This window comes from Papio anubis, chromosome 17 (genome assembly GCF_008728515.1).
Source record: "Papio anubis isolate 15944 chromosome 17, Panubis1.0, whole genome shotgun sequence".
NCBI classification, from domain to species: domain Eukaryota; kingdom Metazoa; phylum Chordata; class Mammalia; order Primates; family Cercopithecidae; genus Papio; species Papio anubis.
In genome coordinates, this window is record NC_044992.1 from 30,321,348 (window position 1) to 30,337,904 (window position 16,557).

At 44.3% G+C, this 16,557-nt stretch overlaps 1 protein-coding gene across 5 annotated transcripts in view; it reads right to left on the reverse strand.

The window, feature by feature from the left end:
- Window positions 1-11,871, reverse strand: part of GGNBP2 (gametogenetin binding protein 2) — a 52,052-nt gene extending 40,181 nt beyond the window's left edge. For 4 of the 5 annotated variants that reach the window (XM_003912870.3, XM_009190414.4, XM_009190412.4 and 1 more), the window contains exons 1-3: window positions 11,667-11,871; window positions 10,941-11,139; window positions 944-1,024 (exon numbers count right to left, since the gene is read on the reverse strand). In XM_003912870.3, coding sequence (XP_003912919.1) covers window positions 944-1,024; window positions 10,941-11,033 — 174 coding nt within the window. In that variant the 5' untranslated portion in view covers window positions 11,034-11,139; window positions 11,667-11,871. The remainder of the gene's footprint in view (window positions 1-943; window positions 1,025-10,940; window positions 11,140-11,666) is intronic. The other variant, XM_009190413.4, reaches the window with a different exon arrangement.
- Window positions 11,872-16,557: the final 4,686 nt, after the last annotated feature.

The window sequence follows — 16,557 nt, forward strand, 5'->3', positions numbered from 1 at the left end:
GGGCGCGGTGGCTCAAGCCTGTAATCCCAGCACTTTGGGAGGCCGAGGCGGGCGGATCACGAGGTCAGGAGATCGAGACCATCCTGGCTAACATGGTGAAACCCCGTCTCTACTAAAAATACAAAAAACTAGCCGGGCGTGGTGGCGGGCGCCTGTAGTCCCAGCTACTCGGAGGCTGAGGCAGGAGAATGGCCTGAACCTGGGAGGCGGAGCTTGCAGTGAGCCGAGATCGTGCCACTGCACTCCAGCCTGGGTGACACAGCGCGAGACTCCGTCTCAAAAAAAAAATAAAATAAAATAAAATAAAATTAAAGTCTTATGGACATGTAAAATATTAACACATCACCACCAATTCTTTTTCACATGGCAGTTACATAAATCAGGTAGGTAAATATGTATGCTTACTACAGCAATGGTAAAAGAGCAATTTCAGTGCAATATTAAGACCTAGAGAACCCTATATAAAACTAATACAGCTAAATTTTAAATGAGTCTTTAAAATACGCATACACCATTAAAAACACTGATTGAGGTTAACTAGTTTTTTACTTTCCTCTGGAACAGTCCACTGATAAGAGAAAAACGCCTCAAATGAGCATGTGCACCACTCCAGCAAACACAATGGATATGCGGCCTCTTCCAAGTGCTGGCAGGCCACCGCACATGCAGACCCAAGGGAAGACTCAGGAGAGAAGAAATGTAAACCCCAGACTCATGCCAAGAGATGGGGTCTTGCCATGTTCCCCAAGCTGGTCTTGACTCCTGGGCTCAAGTGATCTACAGGCCTCAGACTCCCAAATTACCAGGATATAGACATGAGCCATTGCACCCAGCCTGTTAACAATTTTTAAAGAAATTAAAATAAAAAACATACATACATAAGTATACATAAATACAAAACAAAAAACAAACAAAAAAAAACACTGATTGAAAAAACTATTACCTGAATGAACTGCTTTAGCTGTGCACCATTATTCTGATGTCCATCGAGATTTAACACATTGTCAGGAAATTCCATCACCATCTTAAAATGCAAACAGAACAGAAATCAATTATTTTACCCCTCTGAAAACAGGATACAGCCTACAAACTCCAGAAATAGATCCCTGAAAGCCAGATTTGCACCCAACCCTGCCCCTCAAAATTTTTTTTAAAATCCGAGTACATGGCCCAGTGCAGTGGCTCAAGCCTGTAATCCCAGCACTCTGGGAGGCCGGGGGTGGAGGGGGCAGGCGGATCACCTGAGGTCGGGAGTTCAAGACCAGCCTGACCAACATGGAGAAACCCCGTCTCTATTAAATATACAAAATTAGCCGGGTTTGGTGGTGCATGCCTGTAATCCCAGCTACTTGGGAGGCTGAGCCAGGAGAATTGCTTGAACCCGGGCGGCGGAGGTTGCAGTGAGCCGAAATCGTGCCACTGCACTCCAGCCTGGACAACAGTGAAACTCTGTCAAAAAAAAAAAAAACAAAAATCCGATCCTTTTTTTTGAGACGGAGTCTTGCTCCATCACCTAGGCTGGAGTGCAGTGGCATGATTTCAACTCATCACAACCTCCACCTCCTGGGTTCAAGCAATTCTCCTGCCTCAGCCTCCTGAGTAACTAGGATTACAGGCACCCAACACCATGCCCAGCTAATTTTTGTATTTTTAGTAGAGACGGGGTTTCACCATGTTGGCCAGGTTGGTCTCGAACTCCTGACCTCAGCCGCCCAAAGTACCAGGATTACAAGCGTGAGCCACTGTGCCCAGCCAGAACAGTGCCTGGCACATAGTAAATGTTTGCTCTAATTATGAATAAAAAGGACACGTTGATATACTTATTCAATTATCAAAATTCACTACCATAGGAAGGCATATGAAGCTTAAGGAGGCTTCGGCATGTCACATAATGGGAATCTGTAATTAGTACATTTTACTGATCTGCTGTCATACCACAGATTTTAAGTAGTACCACAATTATGTATCACTACAAGCCATTTTTACTATGTCATCAAATTAAAGCAGCATCCTGATTTCAGGTATTAAAATGTGGGGGAAAAAGATATGCCTTCAAAACAATGTTAAGTAACATATGTATATCTTAACTAAAACATTGTTAAAGATCAAACATATTGTACTAGGACCAACTATTTCCACATAACAAGGACCACAAACTCCCACAAAACCAGAGTGAAATCAAAACAAAAAGACCCACTTAAGGCAAAAACAAAATATTCCTCAGTTGAATGTGGTCTTAAAAACATCACTTCCTTCCCCAACCAGAACCAAAGACTTGCTTCTTTAATGGATGTGACCATACCTTTCTTCCCATATTAGAGAAATTTAAAATATGCTTGTTCTAAGAACAAAATGAGGCCTCATTAACAGCCAAGTCAAATGTAAGCAATAGATTTAAGAGTTTTTCTTGATTTGATAAGGGAGGAATATGAGATACATGAAGTAAGGAAACAGATACTAAGAAGATGGACTATGACACAAATATTAACTTACTTCAGACTGCATGTACATTTTTAGTGTGTATACTTTATCTTTAAAAAAAAGAAAACACATTATATGTGGTTATCTCTAGGTAGTAAGACAACTTTTTCTACATGTGTTCCTGTATTTCCCAAATATATTACAATGCATATATACTATATATTACGGGGGGAAGAGTTAATGCTCCTTGCTTCCAATTCTATATTCACTATATCATGTTCAGAGACATGCTTCCATTTCTTTTTTTTTTTTTTTTTTGAGACAGAGTCTCGCTCTGTCACCCAGGCTGGAGTGCAGTGGCGCAATCTTGGCTCGCTGCAACCTCCGCCTCCCAGGTTCAAGCAATTCTCCTGCCTCAGCCTCCTGAGTAGCTGAGATTACAGGCACCTGCCACCAAGCATGGCTAATTTTTTGTATTTTTAGTAGAAACAGGGTTTTGCCATGTTGCCCAGGCTGGTTTCAAACTCCCAAGCTCAGGCAACCTGCCCGCCTCGGTCTCCCAAAGTGCTGGGATTACAAGCGTGAGTCACCTCGCCCAGCCCATTTCAATAGCTTTTACCATTCTGGAAGTTTTTTCTTCCATATATACAGATGAAATGTCCAAACGTCAATCATCCAATTTTCAAGTTTATCAACCCTGACATCTTGTTTCTAGTTTTCCTTCTTAGTCTTCTCATTAACACCTCCAAAAGCAGGTAGCAATAAGTAATAATAAAGACACTTCATATGTACTAGACATCGTTATAAGCACTTTAATACATTATCTCTATCAACAGTACAAAGCAAAACTGAAGTCAATGGTCTATTTTAATGCTGTAGTAATAAATGATCTGGTGGCCAGGCGCGGTGGCTCAAGCCTGTAATTCCAGCACTTTGGGAGGCCGAGACGGGCAGATCACGAGGTCAGGAGATCGAGACCATCCTGGCTAACACGGTGAAACCCCGTCTCTACTAAAAAATACAAAAAAAAAAACTAGCCGGGCGAGGTGGCGAGCTCCTGTAGTCCCAGCTACTCGGGAGGCTGAGGCAGGAGAATGGCGTAAACCCGGGAGGCGGAGCTTGCAGTGAGCTGAGATCCGGCCACCGCACTCCAGCCTGGGCGACAGAGCGAGACTCCATCTCAAAAAAAATAAAAATAAAAATAAAAAATAAATGATCTGGTGACAATGACTGAAATGAGCAAAATATCTAATGATCTATACTGCCTATTGTATGTATTCTATTTAACATGGTCTACTCCAATTTTAAAAAATAACAATAATAATCCTGGTATTGGAAATCCTGGTCCAGAAAACTATTACAATAAAAGCAATGAAATAGTTAATAGTTCAATTAACTCATATTTTCTGGAATCATCAAAAGGTTTAAGACACAAAGAAATTTAACTGTCAAGTCATTAAAAATGTATAAACTTTTGAAACCATGTAATTCAACAGAATATTGCAGGTCACTCCAAACCTACCATTTAAGCAACTAATACCTTGATTTATATTTTCACTTGCTTGATAAAAATATACACCATTTCGCCACATACCAACAGCCATAATAAAAAAAAAATGACAGTCATCTATAGTGTTTAAAGATCAAAGCTATCAATTTAAGAAACAAATATTCCTTATTTAACTAAATCAAAGTCTCTCCAGTCTGGTTCTTAGGCAAAATCTAAATTCTGACTCAGTATGTATTTTTATTCTGATCAACTGTTTTAAAAATTGAAACGGAGGTCAAAGACCACATCTAATAATACTGATAACTGCGAGCTGATTTGTAAAATTTTTTTTTTTTGAGACAGGGTCTCACTCTGTTGTCTAGGCTGGAGTGTAACAGCTCAATCTCCACTCACTGCAGCCTCTGCCTCCCAAGTTTAAGCAATTCTCCCACCTCAGCCTCCCAAGTAGCTGGGATTACAGGCATACCACCACGCCCAGCTAATTTTGTATTTTTAGTACAGATGGGGTTTTACCATACTGGCCAGGCTGGTCCCGAACTCCTGACCCCAGGTGATCCACCCTCCGAGGCCTCCAAAAGTGCTGGGATGACAGGCGTAAGCCACCGTGCCCAGTCTAAAATATTTTAATTATATGGATAATACCTGATTTAGGAATTATTTTTAAAAAGTCAGTAAAGAAGCTGATGGCTCACACCTGTAACCCCAACACTTTGGGAGGCCGAGGCGGGTGGACCACCTGAGGTCGTGAGCTCGAGACCAGCCTGACCAACGTGGAGAAACCCTCTCTCTACTAAAAATACAAAAAATTAGCTGTGGTGGCACATGCCTGTAATCCCACTACTCAGGAGGCTGAGACAGGATAATTACTTAAACCGGGAGGCGGAGGTTGTGGTGAGCCGAGATCGTGCCATTGCACACTAGCCTGGGCAGCAAGAGCAAAACTCCATCTCAAAAAAAAAAAAGTCAACAAAGAACAGTTAAGTATTTTTAAAAACAAAACTCATTTCAAATCATTTCATTTTAACCTAATTAGTACCGAAAATACTAAGATCTAATTTATTTCTGTCTTTCCCGGTTTCATCAGCTTACATACTCCTAAATTTGCTCTTGCATTTACTCACCACTCTGGCTACAGACAATGCACTCATACTAAATAATTACTCTGTCCTTGCCTTTCAAACACTTAGGACAATGGCTTTTTACCTTACTGTTTTCTGGCCAATCACTATACGGTGTTAAATGTTTTAAGAGATGAAAATAAAAAGGGGAAGGCAAAGAGGCTAGTAGCACAATTTGTTCTTCACTCTTTAAAACCACTTCCTTAACTTAATCTTGAGATTCTAGGTTACCTAAAGGAAGACAGTCCTGTAAAGTATTTCAGGTGTGGCTTTATAGAGGCATCATTAGCATTCAGCTTCATGAAGAGGTTCCCTACCCATAGCTAGCCACAAATAGAACAAGTCATTGTGCTGCAATTACTGCTTTATAAAGTTTATTGAATCCATTACCCACTTTCACTCTTAAGTATCTGTCCTGGTTTCTCCTGACCACAAAAAAAATCTGTTTTTAGCGCATTCTCACAAGTTCTAACCAACAATATACTAAGTTTGCATTTATTAAAATCACTGTCATTTTGGTTTTACTCTTTTACTTCTTCATCCACACAGCTATTTGTAACATCTATCACCCTCAGTAAAATTAACTGTTACAGTTGAAAGAAAACATTAAATGCTAAACTTTCAACAATTATAAAACATTTAATTCCCAAGTGGATATGCTATCATTTATTATCTTTTAAAGTGTAAGACATCAAGAACTCTTATCAGATTAACGCTGTACATGGAAACAAGAACAAAAAGAAAAAAAAAAAACCCAAACTCTTATCAGAGTAGTCTATTTAGATTGGTTTAAATCAGGAGAGTAAACTGCGATGCAGAAATATGGTAACAATCTGGCCGGGAGCAGCGGTTCATGCCTGTAATCCCAGCACTTTGGGAGGCTGAAGCACGTGGATCACTTGAGGTCAGGAGTTCAAGACCAGACTAGCCTGGCCAAAATGGTGAAGCCTCGTCTCTACTAAAAATACAAAAATTAGCCAGGCAAGGTGGCAGGTGCCTGTAATTCCAGCTACTCAGGAGGCTGAGGCACAAGAATCGCCTGACCCTGGAAGGCGGAGGTTGTAGTGAGCCAAGATCATGCCACTGCACTCCAGCCTAGGTGACAGAGTAAGACTCCATCTCAAAAAAAAGAAAGAAAAGAAATATTGTAGCAATCTGACAATATGTACCTGGAACTTTACAAAAGGTTCTTATCCTTTGATCCAGTAATTCCACTTCCAAAAGCCTGAGAAAACATTTTAATGCAAAGATTTTTGCATTATTTATGTTCTTACAGTTTATTCATAGCAAAAACTAGAACAACCTCCATGCCCAACAGTGGAAAAATAATTACGGAATGTCATACAACAGAATATTACACGGCCATTAAAAATGTTTAAAAATGACAAGGAAAAGTGTTTTCAAAATTACATTTAGTGAAATAAATCAGGACAAAAAATGTTACAGAAAATATATTAACTCTGTATCTATGTGTGTGTCTAGGACTGAAATTATACCAAATGCTGCTTATCCCTGAGAAGTATGACTAAGGGTAATTTGCTTTGTAGTTATTTTTCAAGATTTTAGAAGGAATATATATTTTGGCTGGGTGTGGTGGCTCATGCCTGTAATCCCAGCACTTTGGGAGGCCAAGATGGACAGATCACCTGAGGTCACGAGTTCAAGACCGGCCTGGCCAACATAGGGAAACCCCATCTCTTCTAAAAATACAAAAAAATCAGACAGGCGTGGTGGCATGCGCCTGTAATCCCAGCTACTCAGGTGACTGAGGCAGGAGAATCACTTGAACCCGAGAGGCAGAGGTTGCAGTGAGCCGAGAGCATGCCACTGTACTCCAGCCTGGGCGACAGAGCGAGACTGTCTCCAAAAAAAAAAAAAAAAAGGCCGCGCACAGTGGCTCACGCCTATAATCCCTGCACTTTGGGAGGCTGAGGTGGGTGGATCATGAGGTCAGGAGCTCGAGACCATCCTGGCTAACACAGTAAAACCCCATCTCTACTAAAAAAAATACAAAAAATTAGCTTGGCGTGGTGGTGGGCGCCTGTAGTCCCAGCAACTCGGGAGGCTGAGGCAGGAGAATGGCATGAACCCGGGAGGCGGAGCTTGCAGTGAGCCGAAATCGTGCCACTGCACTCCAGCCCGGGAAACAGTGTGAGACTCCGTCTCAACAAAAAAAAAAAAAAAAAAAAAATTAATTCTTCAAAGACTTCTCTAAAATCAAATCTGCATTCTATCTATTATTTTATAATTGTAGTAACACTGAACATTTTAGCTACAGAGTATAAAACTTTCTTAAATATTTCACCATTCCACCAACTTATTTGGGATTTTCTCAAATACACCTACATCAGCCCTATCTTATACTCAAGTGTTCAAACTCACAGAACTACCATGGGAATCTTCTAAATGTGGATACAACATATCACATAAAAGAAGAGGCTTTTGTTTTTTTTTTTTGAAAGAGTTTCGCCGGGCACGGTGGCTCACGCCTGTAATCCCAGCACTTTGGGAGGCCGAGGCGGGCGGATCACAAGGTCAGGAGATCGAGACCACAGTGAAACCCCGTCTCTACTAAAAATACAAAAAATTAGCCGGGCGCGGTGGTGGGCGCCTGTAGTCCCAGCTACTCAGGAGGCTGAGGCAGGAGAATGGCATGAACCAGGGAGGAGGAACTTACGAGTGAGCGAGGGATCCCAGCGCCACTTCCCTACTCCAGCCTGGGTGACAGCTGGCGAGACTCCGTCTCAAAAAAAAAAAAAAAAAGAAAAGAGTTTCACTTTGTCTCCCAGGCTGGAGTGCAGTGGCACGATCTCGGCTCACTGCAACCTCTGCCTCTGGGGGTTCAATCAATTCTCTTGCCTCAGCCTCATCAGTAGCTGGGTATACAGGTGCACTCCACCACACCCGCTGATTTTTTTCTATTTTAGTAGATACGCGTTTCACCATGTTTCCCAGGCTGGTCTCAAACTCCTGAGCTCAGGCAATTCGCCCACCTCGGCCTCTCAAAGTGCTAGGATTACAGGCTTGAGCCACAGCACCGGGCCTAAGGCTACTTTTTTTTTTTTTTTTTTTCTTGAGACAGAGTCCTGCTCTTGTTGCCCAGGCTGGAATGCAGTGGCGCGATCTTGGCTTACCGCAACCTCTGCCTCCTGGGTTCAAGGGATTCTCCTGCTTCAGCCTCCTGAGTAGCTAGGATTACAGGCACGCACCACTATGCCTGGCTAATTTTTTTATTTTTAGTAGAGACGGGGTTTCACCATGTTGGTCAGGCTGGTCTTGAATTCCTGACCTCTAGTAATCCACCCGCCTCAGCCTCCCAAAGTGCCGGGATTACAGGCCTGAGCCACCGCACCCGGCCTAAGGCTACTTCTTTACGTACAAGCTTGTTAATTTCATTTTACAAGTCCAAGTTACAATTGCCAGTTTAACTAAGGGTAGAGTTTCAGCATCCCTACTAAAATGATAAAGTCTGCAACTGACTGTAAACATTGTTACTATATTGCAACATTCAGCTACTATCAAAATCCTAAGACTACTATTTGAAGTAAGTTCAAAAAATGTTTCCTCAGTGCATTACCTACAGACCCTAGGGACAAAGACAAAACCTAAAGTTAACTTCAGGCCACCGCTGCCATCCATCAAAGGAACAGTGCAGAGCATAAAACTCTTGATACAGGTATCTTCCTTCCCTCTTCCCTTTTCCCCTTCTCTCCCAACAGGTGTTTTGCTCAGGATTCTCCCTTTCAGTAGTATTTGGTAGAATATCCTGAAAGAAACTTGTTTCCCTTGATAAAAATTTTCACTAACATTCACTCCCAGCATTCAATGACTGTGCAGAAGTTCCAACACAAATATTTGTCTCACTCATTCCTTTGTGATAAAAACCCATTCTGAAGCAAAGAAAAACTGCACCTTTTCCTAAATGTTATTTTCAGATATTTAAATTAAGTGAGCTTAAGTTTTATTTGCCTTAGTCACAAGTCCACAGTACAATAAAAGCAAAATTCAACCACCAGATACAGTGCAAAGTAAGTTCCATACTAAACCACATTGCAAGGTTACATCTTTTTCAGTGGAAAATTTTGGAAAGTCACATCATTGTGGAGAGAATACAGTATAAAAGCACCTAAAAAGTTGGTCCTTTTAAAGTGCTATATGATAGATGTATTAATGTGCTGTATTCACAAAGGTAGTTTTGTGAATATACCAAGAACTAGTGTCTTTTAAAGCCTATTTATGTTGGTTTTCCCTATGTTTTGATATGTTTCCCTATGTTATGATTATTCATCCAATAATAATCTTATATCCAAACTCACTGAATTTTTTTTTTTTTAAACTCCAAAGCCATTCTGGGACAATAAACCTTAAAGGCTGTTATCATAACTATATGCTTCAGAAAAGTGTTTACATTGGCGGGGGCGAGAAGAGAGAAAATATCAACAAATGAATCCCTATCTGGAGTCCAAAGTAAGAAACGCATTATTTAATTTGATCACAGTGCTAGTTTCAACTATTTAAAAATACAAGTCCATTATACTTCTAATGCAAAAAGTACAGAAATCATAATCAAGACACACAAATAATTTCTAATGCATCAACATTATGTCAGAACAAATCATTCTACCTTTTTTCATGAAAAATAAAGGCACTTGAATAATTGTAGATGCTGTCACTTAAAAAGTTCTAATAAATTAAGTCATTCAACAGCTCTTCTAATCCTTTTTAAAGTACTGCAGCTCAATCAAGTCTTAATTGAGACTAGCAAGCATAAAGGCATAGACTGGCATCTCTACAATGACTTGCATTTTACATAAAATTTGAAAAAACTTCGGTAAATATTTGCAAAAAAAAAAATACTGAGGAACAAAACTGATCAACTGCCTTTGATAGCAAAAGAATACTGATAAGATGAAGAGACTTAGGTGCACCTTATCGAAATAAGCAAATGTATAATCCAAAGCTTCAGCATCATCAAAATGCAGATTTCAAAAGATATTCGGAAAAGGTTAATTTCATTTCTTAAGAAATAGTGGCAAGCAACTGCACTCATTTCCTGTTCAGATTCAATTCAAATTTCAGCCATTTCCTTTTAAAGGAAATAGTACAGCAACATAGGGCAGAGAGGGTCGGTAATGCTACACTACCAAATCTAAAGAAGAAAGTACCCGGAACTGGGTCTTGACACTCAAGATGAGCAATCAGCTTTTTATAGTACTCTTACACATTCAATAATTAGGCTTCCTTTGGGAAAAAAAAAAAAAAAAAAGTCCACCTGTAAACTAAATAATGCCAAGAAAGCCCGTTTTGAAGAGGCAGGGCCTAGCAGTACAATCATTTTTCAAGAGTTTTAATGCATGAGGCAATATGAGACTAATTACAACGAAATCAAACCATTTTAGTGGAATCTTGACTGTGCACGAGCATGTCACTCTGCCCCAGTAATTAAGCTTATGTGGTGAGCGCTACCAGTATTAAAACAGAAAATACACAGATAGTGCAGCTGCGACACTTCCAGGTAATTAAGCCTCCCCGAGGGTAGGTGGTTTCTGTAAGGGGTAGGCCCTAAACGCCCAAGATCCTTCAACCCCTCTCTGAGACGTGTGCTTCGGCAAAAGCAGCGTCTCCTAAAGGGAAAGGGTCAAGGAAAAAGGTTCCAAAAAAAGGAACATCTGGAAAGAGGGAGTGCGTACGGAGCTCTGGGCTTGCGGCCGACAGAGGTTACCGAGCCACCCACTGCAAAGGCGAGTTTGTGGGGCCTGCTGGAGAGAAGGCCTCGCCTAGGAGTTGCAACACACTCTTTCTCCAGTGCGCAGCGCTCGGCCTGGGGGAGGGGGAGGAGGGGAAACAGCTGCCAGGGGAGCGGCGGGCCCAGCCCGGCCCGGCCCGCTCACCGTCAGGGTGTCGTCTATGTAGAGGGGAATCTGCCTCCTCTCGAAGGGGAACTCCTCCTCCCCGTCCCTGCACACTGCCACCAGTCGCGCCATCGTCCCCGACGCTGCCGTTGCCACCGTCACCACCTCCTCCCAGCTGCCGCCGCCGCCGCCGCTGCTGCTCCTGCCGCCGCCGCTGCCGCCTCCTCCCAGCTCCTGCCTGCAACAGCCAAACCCCGCGAGCGTAAGCACCCGCCGCCGCGCAGCACATTCGCCACGGGGGGCAGGGAGCGGAGCGGGAGGGGACGGGAGAGCCGGGCTGCGTTTCCCATCACCCGATTCCACACGCGCTCAGCCAATCAGCGCCCAACGCCGCCGGGACCCGCCCCCTCGCGCCGCGCTCCCTCCCTCTCTCCCGCCCGGCCCCCGCCCGCCCGCCCGCCGGCCTCCAGTCAGGGTCCAAAGGAGAGGCGGAAGAGACCGGCCTGCCCGGGGGCTTCCCCGCCCGGAGCAGGAGTCCCGGCCCCACGACCCCACCCCTGGCCTCGGCCCCACAGCCTGCTCCCCGTCGCCCGCCGCCCGGGTGTCCTCTGCCCCCAGCTGACCCCTTCTCCCCATTTCTGGACGCACCCCGCCCAGTCAGACCCAGGACTGCAGTTGCCCAGCGCGACCCCGCCCCTGGGAGGGGTCGACCCCGCGCGGCTCTGCGGAGTCCAGAGAAGGGGGAGGCTCAAACCCTTTCCTCACCCTTTTCGGCGGAGGCTGTCGGTTCCGACCTTCACTGTTTTCGTGGTCGCCTCCCTAACTCCCACCTCTGCTCCCCGTTACCGGCTGACGAGGCCCGCGTCAGGGCCGGCCTGGGCGGGAGCGCAGCTCCGAATGCCGTTTCCTCTCCGGGCAGTCAGCCGCTCGCGCCGCGGGGAGTGGAGGAGGGCGGGCGGGGGACAAGGGGAAGGTGGGGCCGGGCGGGGCCGGGCGCCGGGCGGGGCCCGCGTCCTCTCGCGAGACTGGGGCCGGCCGCGGTGGGGTCCCCGCTGGAAAAATCTGCGCCCAGAGAGTAGGGGGCAGTCTTGGCCGTCCCGCCGGCGGGCCCGGCACCCTCCTCCGAGCCCAGCCATTCCGCTAGACCCGAAGTAGGACTGGTAGGAGGGGTGATCGGCCCAACCCCAGGCCCCAGCCCGCGGACCGGGAAGGCTTCCCCAGGGCCGAGGGGCAAGCCCCTCCACGTCAGGGTGTCGTCTATGTAGAGGGAAATCTGCCTCTTCTCGAAAGGGAACTGCTTCAGCGAGGCAAGCCCGCCTGATTCGGGCTGACTCAGGGCAGAGGTCCAGAGAGGACCTGGGTAGGTTGTGAGGAGCCAAGATTAGAGGGGGCGGAAGGCAGTGAGGAAAAGGAGACGAGCATCGGGGGGTGAGAGACAAACTCTGGCCTCTGTATCTTGGCCCTTGACGCCACTGAATTCGTGTCCCACGGCGGGAAGAGGAGGAAAGGGCGCTGACACCGCGGCTCGCCAGGGGCGCTGCATCCCGATCCCGCTGAGGGGAACGCAAACAGTGAAGTGCTGACAGCTTGTGGTTGTCGTTACACTGGAGGGAAATAGAAAACTGGACAGTGGTGTGTGTGTGCGTCTTGGCCAAAGGAACTTCTTGGGCTGGGTTAATGTGAGCAGGTACTCCCTTGGGCGAAATACTGGCACTGGCCGAAGGCCTTTCCCTGTGGCTGTCTCCTAGGAAGCAGAACTGCTGTGAAGACAGTTGCTCTCGCCACCGTGTGTTCAGTTCTGACCTTGAAGGTTTTGGAGGTCTGTTGTGAAGATATTTAGCCTATGAAAGTCCTGATGATCTGAAGGATAGATCCATTTACTGCTCTATTTCCTGCTAGAATAGGCTGGAGCTGTGATACCTTTAAAAGTATTTTGGGTCGGGCACGGTGGCTCACGCCTGTAATCCCAGCACTTTGGCCGAGGCGGTTGGATCACCTGAGGTCAGGAGTTTGAGACCAGCCTGACCAATATGATGAAACCCCCGTCTCTACTAAAAATACAAAAATTAGCCGGGCGTGGTGGCATGCACCTGTAATCCCAGCTACTAGGGAGGCTGAGACAGGAGAATCACTTGAACCTAGGAGGCGGAGGTTGCAGTGAGCCGAGATGGCACCATTGCACTGCAGCCTGGGCAACAAGAGCGAAACTCCGTCTTAAAACCAACAAACAAGAAAGTATTTGGGTTATCACATGGAGTCTTAGAGATTCACAACAAAAAGCCCATAGTGCACCCTTAGCCATGTTGACTTAGTACATTGTGTGGTCATTGTTAGGGTCGGTGACATAATAAACGAAGAACCATTGTTCATTCCCAAAGGTGTGATTTCCCGGCAAATATTTATGTCTTCTGGGCCAGGAGCAGTGGCTAACACCTGTAATCCCAGCACTTTGGGAGACAAGGTGGGTGGATTACTTGAGGTCAGGAGTTTGAGACCGGCCTAACCAACATGGTGAAACCCAGTCTCTACTAAAAATTCAAAATTAGCCCAGCATGGTGGCACACGCCTGTTATCCCAGTTACTCGGGAGGCCGAGGCAAGAGAATCGCTTGAACCCAGGAGGCAAAAGGTTGCAATGATCTGAGATCACGCCATTGCGCTCGAGCCTGGGTGACAAGAGCGAAACTACGTCTCAAAAAAAAAAAAAGTATGTCTTCTGGCCATGTTAGCAGAGTAGAAGAGTGTGAGTATTAACTTGAATCTAATACGTATGTACGATGTTCATATACATAGCCAAAATTTGGACATTTTTTAGAGAATCATGCTTTTTATGTAAGAAAACAAACAAACCAGGCCGGGCGCGGTGGCTCACACCCGTGATCCCAAGACCTGGGGAGGCCAAGGCGGGCGGATCACTTGAGGTCAGGAGTTCGAGACCAGCCTGGGCAACATGGAGAAACCCCGTCTCTACTAAAAATACAAAAATCAGCTGGGCGTGGTGGCGACTACCTTTAATCCCAGCTACTCAGAAGGCTGAGGCAGGAGAATCGCTTGAACCAGGAAGGTGGAGGTTGCAGTGAGCCAAGATTGTGCCATGGCTCTCCAGCCTGGATAACAGCGTGAGACTCCATCTCAAAAAAAAAAAAAAAAAAATGCTGTGGCTTTCAGTATCTAGAGGTGCTCCTATAATGGCTACATCAATTAATGTACCCACTTTAAACCTTGTAAACTTATTAGGATTCTGGTTGGTAAAGAACATTAAAAATGACAAGTTCATTATATAGGTGCTAATTTTCATTACTTTGACTACTGAACACACACCAGGTACTAACAAAGAACGGAGTATTCACCTGAGGATTTAAATCTATGAAAAGGTGTTAAAACACATACATAAAACATAATAAAATGAGATCACAACAGTCTCTTTCTATCTGAGCTTACTTTCCCTAATTTGGGTTTGTCTGTTAGGTCCACTGAGCAGACTTAGTATCTTTGGACAAATAGGAATTCAATGAAAATGTATTCTTAAAAGTGAAAAAGGTGGATTTGCTAGGTAAGTTGCTGTTTCTCAAGGAGGTAGCCTGGGTGCTATAAAGCCAATCCAATCCAATACAATACAATACAAATACAATATAATACAATCAATACAATAAAATTAATATCTCAAGGAAAAAGCTTAGAAAATTATTTCATGGCAAAATGACTTTTCGAAGTTTTTACTGTGCATCTTCCTGGTTTTAGAGTAGGCACTTGTTTTTATTTTCACTATTGCTCTATTTTTAGCCATAACCACTAGTATTGCAGCAAATATTTCTTGAGTATTGTCCTATGTACTTTAAAATGAAAACTATCTGCTTTTAGAGAGCATACCTCTAATTGACAAAATATATCATTGCTACATTAAAAGACAGTTGTTTGTTGCCTATTATTTCATTTTGATATTGGCATTGTAAAATGCAAGGTTGAAGGATTTGAAAGGCCAGGAAAGCAAAGGCAATCAACAGCAGAACACATTTTGCTGGTACCTAATAAAGAACAGTTGGAGGGATGGAGCTGTAATAAATTATCAGCAAAATACCATTCTTTTTCTTAGGTCCAAATGTGTGAGAAGCTAGCCACAAAATGCAGGCATAAATGAGATCTATCTGTTCTCCAGGCTACCTAGATTTTAAAAAAACAAAAAGTACCAAGGTATTCCTTATTATTTTTTTGCTTCATAGACTACATTTAATCTCCTAGGGAGCAACATATGGTTCTTATATGGTTTATATAAATATATTGGACATTGATGCTCAATAAAAATAAAACTGGTTGTCATCTTCGGAACCCAAGAGCTATTGGGGCATGTGTGGTAAACATCCCCAGTTTATAATTGTGTAAAATTAAAATTGGCTGGGCCGGTGGCTCACGCCTGTAATCCCAGCACTTTGGGAGGCCGAGGCGGGCGGATCACGAGGTCAGGAGATTGAAACCCCATCTCTAATAAAAATACAAAAAATTAGCCGGGCGTGGTGGCGGGCACCTGTAGTCCCAGCTACTTTGGAGGCTGAGGCAGGAGAATGGCGTGAACCTGGGAGGCGCAGCTTGCAGTGAGCCAAGATCATGCCACTGCACTCCAGCCTGGGCAATAGAGCCAGACTCTGTCTAAAAAAAAAAAAAAAAAAAAAAATTAAAATTATGGGAGTGAGTCACTTTCTGAAGGGCATAGTTAGGCTGAGGTTCTAGACCAGATTATTTTCTTCTTACTCCTCACTTTGTTATCTTTCCCTCTCCCTTCTCTGCCCTCAAAAATTGATAGTTGCAAGGAAAATGATAGTTGATTAGAAGACCTTTTGTTGTTTCATTATAATAACGGCGTTGTTTTATGAGGTAAGACAATCTATGGCCACAGAATGTTATTTAAATTACCATAGTGGCCTAAATCTGAGGATCTGTGGATTGGATTTTCTTTTTCATGAGCTGACACTGGGAAGTTCTGTTGTATCTGTCAAAAATAAACACACCTGGCCAGGCACGATGGCTCATGCCTATAATCTCAGCACTTTGGGAGACCAAGGCGGGTGGATCACTTGAGGTCAGGAGTTCGAGACCAGCCTGGCCGACATGGTGAAACCTCATCTCTACTAAAAATACAAAAATTAGCCCTGCGAAGGGGCGCATGCCTGTAATCCCAGCTACTCAGGAGGCTGAGGCAGGAGAATCGCTTGAACCCAGGAGGCGGAGGTTGCAGTGAGCGAAGACTGCCACTGCACTCCAGCCTGGGAGACAGAGCAAGACTCCATCTCAAAAAAAAAAAAAAAGGACAGAATATTAAACGTTCTTATAGGCCAGGATCATGACGCCTGTAATCCCAGCACTTTGGGAGGCTATCATAGGAGGATCACTTGAAGCCAGGAATTTTGAGAGCAGCCTGGGCAACCCCAACCCCATCTCTTTTTTTTAAAGATTTAAACTAAATTAAACCTTAATTTAGCCATAGTTTTATTAAATTACACTGGGTACTTGATGACTGTCATCTTTCTTATTGGTTCTTCTTCCCCTTAGCATGGTAGATGAGGATGCCTGATGTGGCCCCTGCCTGTGTCTCCAGCTCTCTGCCCATGCTGTTCCTTTTTCTGTGTTCAGCCTTCTTTCAATTCCATAACGTGCTTGGTACC